The 12,237-nt window shown below is 35.6% G+C and overlaps 1 protein-coding gene across 3 annotated transcripts in view; it reads left to right on the forward strand.

The window, feature by feature from the left end:
- ppp3ca (protein phosphatase 3, catalytic subunit, alpha isozyme) overlaps positions 1–11,143 on the forward strand; it is a 440,681-nt gene extending 429,538 nt beyond the window's left edge. For 2 of the 3 annotated variants that reach the window (XM_063052707.1, XM_063052709.1), the window contains 2 exons: positions 7,970–8,017; positions 9,416–11,142. In XM_063052707.1, coding sequence (XP_062908777.1) covers positions 7,970–8,017; positions 9,416–9,600 — 233 coding nt within the window. In that variant the 3' untranslated portion in view covers positions 9,601–11,142. Of the gene's footprint in view, positions 1–7,969; positions 8,018–9,415 lie in introns of all 3 variants that reach the window. The other variant, XM_063052708.1, reaches the window with a different exon arrangement.
- The last annotated feature ends 1,094 nt before the right edge of the window (positions 11,144–12,237 follow it).

The following is a 12,237-nucleotide window of genomic DNA, read 5'->3' on the forward strand; positions in this document are numbered from 1 at the left end:
TTAACATGATTGGTGATATTTTCCTTTTTAGTGATTTGATTAACAGAAAAATAATTATATTGGAAAACATCTGTGTAAGGTATCTCAGAATTTATGAATGCAGCTATCTTATCAATGCAGCTATCTGGTTAAATTTTCTATTTTGAACATGAGATTTAACTTTTAGTGAACTTCTCTTTACTGTATGTACAATACTGAGCCAGTGTTTTCAGCACATACTTATAGTTAGGGTACCTAAAACTTTTGCACAGTATTGTATTTTTTCAACATGGAGAAGAGAGCAAGTTTGTAAGTCTGGCAGGAGCAAAAAATGTTGGGAATGGTGAGGGTGCAGTGCCACTGGAGGGTTGTGGGATTGGTGGCAGAGAAAAAGTGCCAGGGTCAGGTGGGGTGGCATGTGTGGAGAAACACCCAGTTCTAGAAGCCAAGCAAGATCATTTGATTCCAAACAATTGGTTTATTGAACATTACAGAGTGTCCTTCTGGTGCTTCCCTCTCCCTTCCCCTTTTTCCAACCATGATTTTCCATTCTCTGCCTCCTTCCCATTCTCAGTCAACAGTAGAGACCCATATCAGAATCAGGTTTATCATTGCTCATATATGTCATGGTTTTTTTGTGGCAGAGGTACAGTGCAGTACATAAAATTACTGTACTTCTGTATTCTGCAAAAGTCTGAGGCAACCTAGCTGTATAAATGTGCCTAAGACTTCTATACAGTACTGTACGTGTGGTATTTGGACAATTTTTTATTATCTATTACACTTTTAAAATTGTTTAGAAAGCCCACTAAACAATTATTTTCAACACCATTTCATTCATTCAGCAAGTGGAAGGTAACCAAATCTAAGATAATAATGTTCTGGTTAAATTGGCCTATCCTTGTCCTACTTGGTTTGACAAATGATGAAGAGTGAAAATTGTGGTGAAATGACAGTTTACACAGTTTTTCAGTTGATTTTATTAGTGGAAACTGTGGTGTGCCCAATTTGATTGCATGGTTGGCACCAATTAAATACTTTATGCCTATCAGATCCTCATAACTCTCAGATGGTATAATGAGTCTTGAATAGGCCAATGTTTATACATTCAAATTTCAGAACTGGAGGGTGGGGAACAGTAAGTTCAGTTGACCAAACTGCCCAATTCACCACCACTGATTTGAAACTGAGATTTCAGAGAATATCAAATCAAAGAGTTTCTCTTATGAAGTTATCCTTATTAGCTCCTTGTAGGGGTTAGAATGAAAATGTAATTTACAATGGATGCCAGTGAATTGGGACTCATCTGGACCAGTATATTTTGGCCTAATTAAGCATCTTTATCATTATGTGCCATATCTCATGACCATGACTGTTCTTGGCAACATTTTCCAGAGAAATGATTTGCCATTCCCTTCCTCTGGCCAGTGTATACAAGACAGGTGGCCCATGCCATTAACAATACCCTTCAGATTTTGCCTGGCATCAGTGGTAGCATAACCAGGATTTGTGATGTGCACCAGCTGCTCATAAAACCATCCACCACCTGCTCCCATGGATTCACATGACTTGATTGGGGAGGGGGTGTGGTGGGCTGAGCTGATGACAATAGACAATAAGTGCAGGAGTAGGCCATTCAGCCCTTTGAGCCAGCACCACCATTCACTGTGATCATGGCTGATCATCCACAATCAGTACCCTTTTCCTGCCTTCTCCCCATATCCCTTCACGCCGCTATCTTGAAGAGCTCTATCTAACTCTTTATTGAAAGAATCTAGAGAATTAGCCTCCACTGCCTTCTGACGCAGAGCATTCCACAGAACCACAACCCTCTTTGTGAAAAAGTTTTTCCTCAACTCTGTTCTAAATTGTCTACCCCTTATTCTTAAACTGTGGCCTCTGGTTCTGGACTCCCCCAACATCGGGAACATGTTTCCTGCCTCTTGCGTGTCCAATCCCTTAATAATCTTATATGTTTCAATCAGATCCCCTCTCATCCTTCTAAATTCCAGTGTATACAACCCCAGTCGCTCCAATCTTTCAACATATGACAGTCCCGCCATCCTGGGAATTAACATCGTGAACCTACGCTGCATGCCCTCAAGATGGTACAGCATTCCCCAGGATGACCTGCAGGCTAGTGAAGGAAAGCAGCGTCTTACACATCCTGTGGTGGAGACGTATCTCTACTCCACCCCTCCCAATTAAGCAACAATCCCAATTAGCCGAAACACTTTCCATGAAACTTTGGCTAATTAGTTTAGCTAACTAAGCATCTACCCCAGTTACCTAAAGTTTCAATGAAAGAGTTAAAAAGGTATAAAAGAGACAAAACACCATTTAACTGACTAACAATTTATGTATTTAAATGGAGTACAGAACAATTTAGAACACAATCAATACTACTACAGTCCTATAAAACTCTATTCTGGTTCCTCATAATTATCAATGGAGGAATTCATCCATTGTGCGCCAGTGTGTTCTTTTGATTGACTGTAAATGAACAAAATCAGTACAGACACCTCATGTAGATAATGGACTGTGTTTATACAGATCTTTGTTTTCATTGTAATATTCTAGATGATTGTCGATACCCTCAAATTTGTTGTAATTTCTAATTTGTTGATGTAGTGGAATTGTTTCATTTTCACTCCTGGTGGTTTTTGCCATCTCCAAGCCTGAATGCTTGAAACCACAGTAAGCAAAGCACTTTCGAATTGTCTTAATGCTTATTTCTCACCAACTATCAGTGACAAAATCACTGCTTTTTGAATACAATCTCACACAACTGACGCTACTTCAAAATTGTTCACTCTAAACACTATGCAATGTCTAACAGCCACACAAGTGCACGTGACTAGTTAGAAACTGTTTGGCAACAGTCTCCAAATAAACAGTGCTCCAAATAAATGAAGGGAATCCCAGTTATTTTCTCAATTAGTTTTTGTTCTTTAAGAGATGTTCCAAATAAGCAGCTGCCCCAGTTGACTGCAGCGAACTGTATATGTCTTTCTTGCTTAGTAACAATGTTGTAATATTTGAAGTAATTTTTCATTCCATTTGATTATCTTTAGATGTTGTTTTCATAAAAAGAACATTTCTCCTTGCATAGTCACAGTCTTTATTTGCTCTAGATATAGGCACAGGCATTTGGTGTGCAATTTATCTATCATTAGGTATACAGTATTTGATAACAACAAGAAAAACATCCACTTATCGCACTGAGGAAAAAAACATATGAATTATTTTCTCCAATTTCCTTCAGCACTGCTCCCATTTTCTGACCAAACGTATCTTCAATAACAAGTATGAGGAGCTTGTGTATTCCCACAAAGTTAAGAACACTGCCCCACATCCCCTCCATTCAGTTGCTTCTGTTGACACCAGACTTTTCCATTTCTCCTTTCTCCCACCCAAGCTCAAACACATATATAAAAATCAGTTGCTGATTCACTCATATGTTAATCCCATTATTCCATTCCCTGTTTCTAATTTAATCTTATTAAACACCCAAAACTCCACCCTGGACAATGCGTCCTTGTAAATAATACGTTTTGTATGCCTTGTACTTTTTCTCTCGAACATTTAAATGTGTTGCCTCCTCACAGATCTCTGTTTCTCCTTGGTTAATTGCATTAAATTTAAAGTACCTTTTATTTAAAGTACCTTTTATCAGAATTGCATCTATGTACAGTATATGTTCTGTGTTGTGTTATTGTTTTTGTTGATGATGTTGATATTTGTGAGTAAAGTTAACATGCTATGATCGTTACTCTAAAGATTTCTTTGGGTGTTCATAAATTGTATACAAGCCCTTTTTATATTTAAGATGACAATGATTTATCAATTATAATTACAGTTTTCTATGTTATCTGATTTGTCTACAGCTTTTTGCTTGACATGTAAAACACAGGAGACAATTTCCATTTTTGATCAAAGTGCAAGATCATAACATTTCTTACCAGAAGCCTGTATTCTCCCAATGCTAGTGATATTATTCATCTCATCTCTGTTTTCTATTGACATTACTGGAATACAGTCATGAAGTAAAATAGAAATCTGATATCATTTGTGCAAATCAAGTATATATTTTATCCCAATTATGATATAAAGACCCTGCACTATTGGAATGCTTGAATTTAATCTTTCAGAATTCTATTCATTAAATTTCTAATGCCATAAACAACACCATATCAAAATGAACTAAATTGAGCCGTTTAGTTACATTTGTTTATTTCTTATGCCAAGTGTGTGAATTTGATTGGTATTTAACTGTCTGAACTGTTTCTCTTTTTTCTGTTACTCCTCCTTTTAGAACAATCAGGCACTCTCTTTTCTGCTACAGTTTGTTACAGTGCTTTGTCCAGATAACAATTCAGAATCTTTTGTATTATTGTAGTTTACCCCATTGTAATTAATATTCATAACACAAAGGGCTTTATTGCCTCTGAACACTAGATGGCAACAGTGAAAGGTTCCCTAACTGAAATGGCGCCTCAGACTGTTCTCAGACTTGTTTGCTGAAATTGGAAGTCAATGACATCATCTGCAGAAAATGACACTCTTGTTTTGCCTCACTGCTGATCAGGGAAATTGAAAGCTGAAAACATGAATAAAATAAAAAAAAACACTGCTCATCAAATTATCACTACATCATTCTGTTACATTATTCTTTTGCATACTCAGATAAACCAATGTTGAGAATAGTAGCAAGGAACTAAAGATGTTAAAATGAATAATATTAATTGCTGCATTCTTCACATATCTGCAGGTTTGCTATACCTTAATGAACAATAATCTGCAAATTGTTAATTGTTTATAGCTATTCATGGATTAATTCATTGACTCTCTGAATATGCTTTTACTGTGATACTATTATATTAATTTGCAATATGCAATGATGATCTCCTGCTTTGCTTCTCCCTATTCGGTTCAGCGTGAAAGAGTGTTCAATCATAATGCAAAGGTCACTGCAGATTACTGATCTCAGTGAAATTTTGCAGCAGTAAACCATGTAATAATTTGCTAACATGAACCAAATAACAGACCTATTCAACCAAGTGATTGCATGTCTTTACATGTGCAGTTTTGAATAAGAATGCATCACATACATTGATAATTTTACAAGATTTACTGCCACAATATACTTTAATTTGAAATGGTTTGATTCTAATAGCTGATGTTTTGCAGCAATGAAATGTTAAGGATTTCCCACGCTTAAAAAAAATCATTGTTACACTAAGAGCCTGAGATTATCAAAAATTGATTCTTTGCTGCAGATAGCCACAACTCAATTATATAACATGTAATTATAGATTTTGAGTTTATATTCTGTACCTGAAGGGAAGATTCAGTTGTGCCAGATGAGAGTGCATAATCCTAGCTTTAGGAAGGAGAGTAGATATGTATACCAATAATAAGAGTATGGCTTTCAGATCAATGAAGTGTATGCTTTATTGTATAGATAATATGCAAAGAAGGGGTAGGACTTGTAGTACCAAAAAGAATTAGTCTTTGCAAGTGTTGATAAGATCAAGAAGTTTTTTTTCAATACAGCAGCCATTGTGAAGTTTTACAGGACTGGCCTGGATCTGCTATCTACACCAGAAGAGGGTTCAGTTTTATAAACTACTGAAAATCAGGAATGGAAACCTCAGACATTTTACAGTAGTTATGATAACTTAGCTTTGTAGCTTTCAACAGAATATCATAAAGCTAGGATGAATTTGGTAATAAAACCCAGTGAAAATGTGTGTTTCTAAAATGAATGGATATTGAGTAGGCATTACTCATTTCCTGCCAAATTCACCATTTCTAATGAAGTTGTGTAGTAATGATCTTTAAATCATTTTGTAGCAAAATAATATTTGTGTAGTAAATGTTTCTAAGCAAAAATATTGATGTCCCAAGTAACTTCTAGTGCAGAATAACAAAGCAGTTAGTTCCATATGGAGATAAAGAGTGATAAAATAGGCAAATAAATTCAAACCGATTTATATGTGGAATAAACATGGTATTATAAACATTGATCTTGGTTTTTACTTATCACTGGAAAAATATTTTAATGATGTAGTATTCTCTTGTTTATAAGATGTTTATCATTAAATTTAAAATTTTTGTGAAGAAGTGAAGAGCAAAGTTTTACTCACACTTACTTAATATATAAAACAAATGTTCCATGTTCATTGGGATACAAATTTCAAATGCTGAGATACTCTGTTTACTAAAATCATCAACATCTTTGAACACATCAGGTGAATTGGATTATTCAAAGTATATATGCAAAATTTTTTTTTATTGTTCTGCAAAACAGCTAGTATGATTAAGTTGCAAATAAGACAAAATGGCACATCTGCTGACAAGGAATGGAGCAAATGCTCTATGATAACATGAAAACTTTCAAACAAAGATGCTGCTTTAAGAAATGCATTAAGGATTATATAAATTATTGTTGCCATCCACCCATTTTCTTTCTAAATGGTAGTGAACATTTAAATCTAGATCCAGATTTCTACTAAACAAAATTTTACCTCAGATCCATGCAGTCCAGCAATTAATGATAAATCTTTTTAGATTTATAAAAAGTGATAATATAATGGTGATGCAAATAACTAGTTAAGAAAAGAAAAATCTGCTGGACTTCTCAGCTAAAAACTGGAATCACAGCTCCTCTCTCATTTTTCTGTCACGATAAATCAATGAAGATGCTCAGTGCCCAATTTCTAAACGTTTTTTAAATGTATTGCAACAGATTAGCACTTTTATTTATAATAATTCAGTGCATTTGTTGATTAAAGTGCAGCACAGAATCAGTGTCCAGTTCATGCCAGCACATTGGGGCAGCTACGAGGGCTGCCACCTCACAGTTCCAGCACCTGAGTTCACTTTGGTGTTATCTGTATGGAGTTTGCATAATCTCTCTTTGACTGCTTGTGATCCTCCTGGGTGCTTCAGTTTCCTCCAACATGTCAAAGAAGGTTGGTAGGTTTATTATCTATTATGAATTGGCCCTACTGTGTAGGTGAGTGGAGGCAGCTAAGAGCGTTTGTGGGAATATGCAGGGAATAAAATGGGGTCAGAGTGAATGGGTGCTTGATAGTTGGCATAGATTTTGTGGGCCAAAGGGCTTGGGCCTGTGCTGTATATCTCTATGACAAACTGAACTTCTGCATCAGAGCTTATACTTCAGGAAATGCATGATTATACCCATTTTACAAACTCAGGAGCAGATGATTACCTGTTAATAGTATACCTACAGAATGTGACAATTTGATACTGAATCAAAACACTACAGGTGTTAGAAATCTGAATTATAAATAGAAAATGCTGGAAATACTCAAAGGGCAGACAGAGTCTATGGAGAGAATTAATGTTTCTGATAACCATGTTTCTTTCTCTAGAGGGAGAATATTCAGTGTTTTCTAATTTCAGTTTAGTTAAGAATTTTCAAATATTAAATTTCAATATTACTCACAAGATTGATTTGCAATGCTACATGTTACTAAAGCAGATGTATTTCCTCAAAATATGTTATGTTTATTTCAGCACAATATAATTACAATATTTAAAATCAATAAATTGCACTACTGTATCTCAATAAGATCTAGTTTTACAGTATATATTCAATTTATGCAAATGATCTTTACATTTTATATCCATAGTCTGTCCTATGAAATGCCTCAAGGTCATTTAATATGCTTGTATCATTGTGCCATATATTTCTAAGGTGATCCATTCTGTGGTAACAGATTAAATATTCATATCACATCTGCTCATTGATTTTGTCCACATCCCTTTATAAGCACAAGAATGTGGCTACGTTTTTGTTAGACAATATTAGTGTTTTATTTTGAACGTAGTGTATATGCAACTGCCATTCCCACAGTGTGCTAAGTGGGGCTTCCTGTTTTCAACATGTTGATGTTTACTACACTGAAAACCCACTCAATTTTCTCATTCATTTTGCATGCAACCCTTCTCTTCTCTTCAGCTACTGTTGAGGCTATTGAGGCCATTGAGGGTGTTGAAACTCATGAAGGTAATATGGGGCATTCCTGTATTTGTTGTGATAGACTTTAGTGGTGTTATTTTATTTCACAAACATTCTTCAGGTTCTATGGTAACAGCCATGGGCGTAAATAGGTTTGTTAATGTGGTAGAAAGAGGTTCACAAATGTGAAAGAACTGACTTGCTGAATTTGAAACTTGGCAATACATTTTTAGTTTAATTCATCTCCCATTGAAAAAGAAGGCTAGTGGATTCTTTTTCACTTTGCCATATTTACGCCTATGAAAGTAAACAGTAAAAACTACCTGCCATGACCGTTGATTAGCGCGGCTTTACCAAACTCCATCATTTATGTGTTTTGATCCTTTTTATTATTTAGCTCCAGTTGCACAGTTTGTTCTTGTTGACTTCTAAATTTAACACTACAGCGCTGCGAAGTACAGCTGATCAATTTGTACAGGTAGCCACGTATTCTTCCCTAAATATCAGTTTGCAGTACACAAGAGCAAAAATAACAACTGTTGGCTAAGTGGTTGTCTGGTGACTGGTGATGTTTGTTGTACAAAAGGAACAACAGTGCTCCTCAAACCCTTGCAGGCTGCAAGAGTTTGCTTTTTATTTCTATTTCCTTTTGAAGGTCTTGTAATTTTTTCATGTTTATGACATTAACCTTTGACTGTCCCCCTGGAGATTTTCTTCTTTAGATTGACCTAAATAGTATTTTTATATTTTAAAATATCATCTCCTTCACAGTCTGAAAGTTCTTGGGACAGGCAAAGTGTTCAGTCATCTGTCATACATAGGGACCTTCATCTAATTGCTAACAAAAACTTTTAAGTTCCAGAAGTATGCAACAGTGACTCTCTGCTACACTATATATTTGTCACTTATGCCAGTTCTTTATGTTACACTTTCTATATGGATAACAGTAACATGTTGTAAAACTTCTGAACCTATTGTCAAAATCCATTCGCACCGAGTATGCTAGATAGTCATGTAAGGAAAAGTCTTCGGCTGATGGTATTTAGTAAAGAAAAATCAGTGTAAGTGGAGCAAATATATAGTGAGTCGTCATCAAAATAAAATGACTAATACAGAATATAAAAGCAAAATAGAAGGAAAATGCAATTGAAGAGTAAATTCCTTTCAGCTTTATCAGTTAATCCCCACAGGACTAGGCTGAGCATCCACTGTTACATCAGCGGAAGATTTGCCAAAACTGCAGAGAAACCATTTTTCCATTGAAATCAGGAGAACCTTTGCAGACGTGCAATCGGAAATCTGTTATAGCAAAGTGAAATTGAGTATTGATCAGGCAGGACTTTCATTATTTATATGTGATTGTAATAATAGAATTATAAAATTAATTCTTTTTTTTCTTTTTTTTATCTACTTTTTAACTTACTCAACCCAATAATCCAATTCTAGCCATTCGAGGATTTACACCTCAGCATAAAATTAGTAGTTTTGAAGAAGCAAAAGGCCTGGACCGTATCAATGAGAGAATGCCACCTCGAAGAGATGCAGTATCCAATTCTGGCATTGTTCATTCAACTGGGAAAATGAATATGTCCGAATCAAATGGGACAGATGACAACAGCAACATACAGTGATCTGCTTTTAAGACTTCAATATCTCTGCAGTTGTACTGTGTCAACTGTTTGGTGTTCCAGCCTCTGATATCCAAGACAGCACACTGCTCATTCAGAAGCAAAGAGTTTGAATAAATTTATAAAAAGAAAACACAAACCCCAAAAACTTCCACTCAGAAAATTAGTGTTAGAAAGCTGGAAACCTTAGCCATCTTGTTTAGAGGGACTGCCATCAGTGCTTATAGACAAGGTGAGACTCAATGCAGGTTAAGTATTAAAGCGTGCTCTGAGGCTGTTCATTTGTTTACTTATTTTCTTTAATGAAAGCAAGGGTAGACATTTACAAAGATCTCTTGTAAACTTGGGTAAATTGTTTCACATTGATACATCCAATGGTGCATTTGAGAACTAGCACCAAGCATTTCAAAACTGTTAAAAGTAAAATATTTCATGCATAAATATAGTTATATGATTAATATAACTTAATTTAAAATAAAAAGTTTTGCTACTAGTATTAAAATTCTGGAATTATATAAGTCTTAGAAAAACAAATTTGAAGTTGCAAAATATTTCAAATGCCACATACCAAATGATTCTGTTTTGTATAAATTTCCCTGCCCAACTTCTGTGTATTTGGATGCTATCAGGTCTGTTTGATGGTTATCTAATATCCGATCATGTTGCTTGTAACTGGAATCTAAATTACTGGTATTTATTGTTTTGTTGCTAAGTTCTGACATAAACTAACTAGGTTTTGCTTGTCACTTGCTGGTAATGAACAATTACAAATGGCACAGTATTTTTTGTAAAGTAATTAATGTGCACCACTATAGTGCCAGACTTAGGATTTGTACAGCATCTATAGAATGCATTTATGCATGTGGTTAAGTTTCTTAACAATATGTGGAGCTATATTTGTGCTGTGTTTAAAAAAAAATCTGGCTGTGTTGTATTCTTACTTGCTTTCTCTCTGCAGAATTGGTAAAGCTTTTGAGTTACTGCAATAGGTGTACAAACATTGAAGTTACTTTGACAGTTGAAACTATTTGTATTTTTTAAGTTCTCCGTGTGTAAAGGAGTGGCTGATAGCACGAATGAGCATATTCAGTGAAACGTTGACTAGTCCAAAGCAACATGTTTGGCTGCCAATGCATGATAGCATGGGTATCAAAACTGTTAAATTAATTAAGGCACAGTGTGGTGCCTCACTAAAAGTTTAAAGTTAAGCATATTATCCATTTTCTTCCACTCTTTGTTATCTCTTGCTTTGTCAAAGCGTGAAAACTTTTTGAAGATTTTCATGGATCTGATCTTGTAATTCCTCTTGTAATTTTCTCATCTGGAACCAAGGCTTCACATTTAACTTGTTATTTGAAACTCTGACATTGTAAGCATGTCCTCTGGAAACTCAGAAACACTTTTTTTACTATTCAATAAAATGTGCATGAACCCATGAATTTCTTGAAAATACTGCTTTATAAAGTTATAAATAAAGTTTTACTCACTGGATTAATAAATAGGCAACAATGATTGCAACAATAAACACTGTCCTATGTTACAAACCTATCTGTTAATTGTATTAGAGTACTACAGAAGTATGTTGATGATGTTTCCTAAAGGCCTATTAGGCCAAATGCAACGTGGCAACTAAGATCCCCATCCTAACTGGTCCTATTTGCTCATGTTTGGCCCATATCCTTATGAATATTTTCTATCCATTTACCTGTCCAACCAGTTTTTAGAAGTAGTTATTGACCTGCCTCAGTCACTTCTTCTGGGAACTCATTCCATATGCATATGTAACACACTATGTGTAAAACTGCTGCATTTCAGGTTTCTTTTAAAATTTTCAACTCTTTGTTTAAGTCTATGCCCTTTAGTTCTTGATTCTCCAACCACAGGAAAAGATTGAGTGCTTTTAGCTATCTATGACCCTCATGATCTTATGCACCTCCATAAGATAATCTCTCAGTCTCCTGCACTCCAAGGATAAAAAGTCTGAGCTTGTCCAGTTTCTCCCTATAACTCAGTCCCGCGAGTCCTGGCAACATCCTTATAAATGTTTTCTGTGTTCTTTCCAGCTTAATAGCATCTTTCTTCCTGTAGGATTTACAGAACACAATACTCCAAGTGCGGCCTGATTGGCATCTTGTACAACTGCAATATAACTCCCAGCTTCCATAGTCAGTATCATGATTGTTGAAAGCCAGTGTACTGAGAGCCTTCTTCACTCTCTGTAAATTCACCTTCAGGGAAACATGTACCTGAACTCAAAAGTCCCTCTGTTCTATAGCACCCCCTCAGGACCCTACTGTTTACTGTGAAAGTCTCACCTTGATTACCTTTCCAAAATATAACACTTCACACTTATCTGAGTTGAACTACATATCCTCAGTCCATTGATCAGAAAGTGAGCAAGATCGGCCAATAATTTTTGATAACCTTCTTCACTGTCAATGGTGCCATCCAGTTTAGTGTCATCTGCAAACATACTAATCAGGCCTTGTACATTCTCAGACAAGCTGGTGATATAGACAAACAACAGTAGGTCCAGCACCGACTCATGAGGCACACCACTAATCACAGGCTTCCAGTCCAAGAAACAACCTTCCACCATCATTCTCTACTTCCTACATACAAGCCAGCTATGTATCCAAT

The sequence above is a fragment of the Mobula hypostoma genome, chromosome 7 (assembly GCF_963921235.1).
Source record: "Mobula hypostoma chromosome 7, sMobHyp1.1, whole genome shotgun sequence".
Taxonomy (NCBI): domain Eukaryota; kingdom Metazoa; phylum Chordata; class Chondrichthyes; order Myliobatiformes; family Myliobatidae; genus Mobula; species Mobula hypostoma.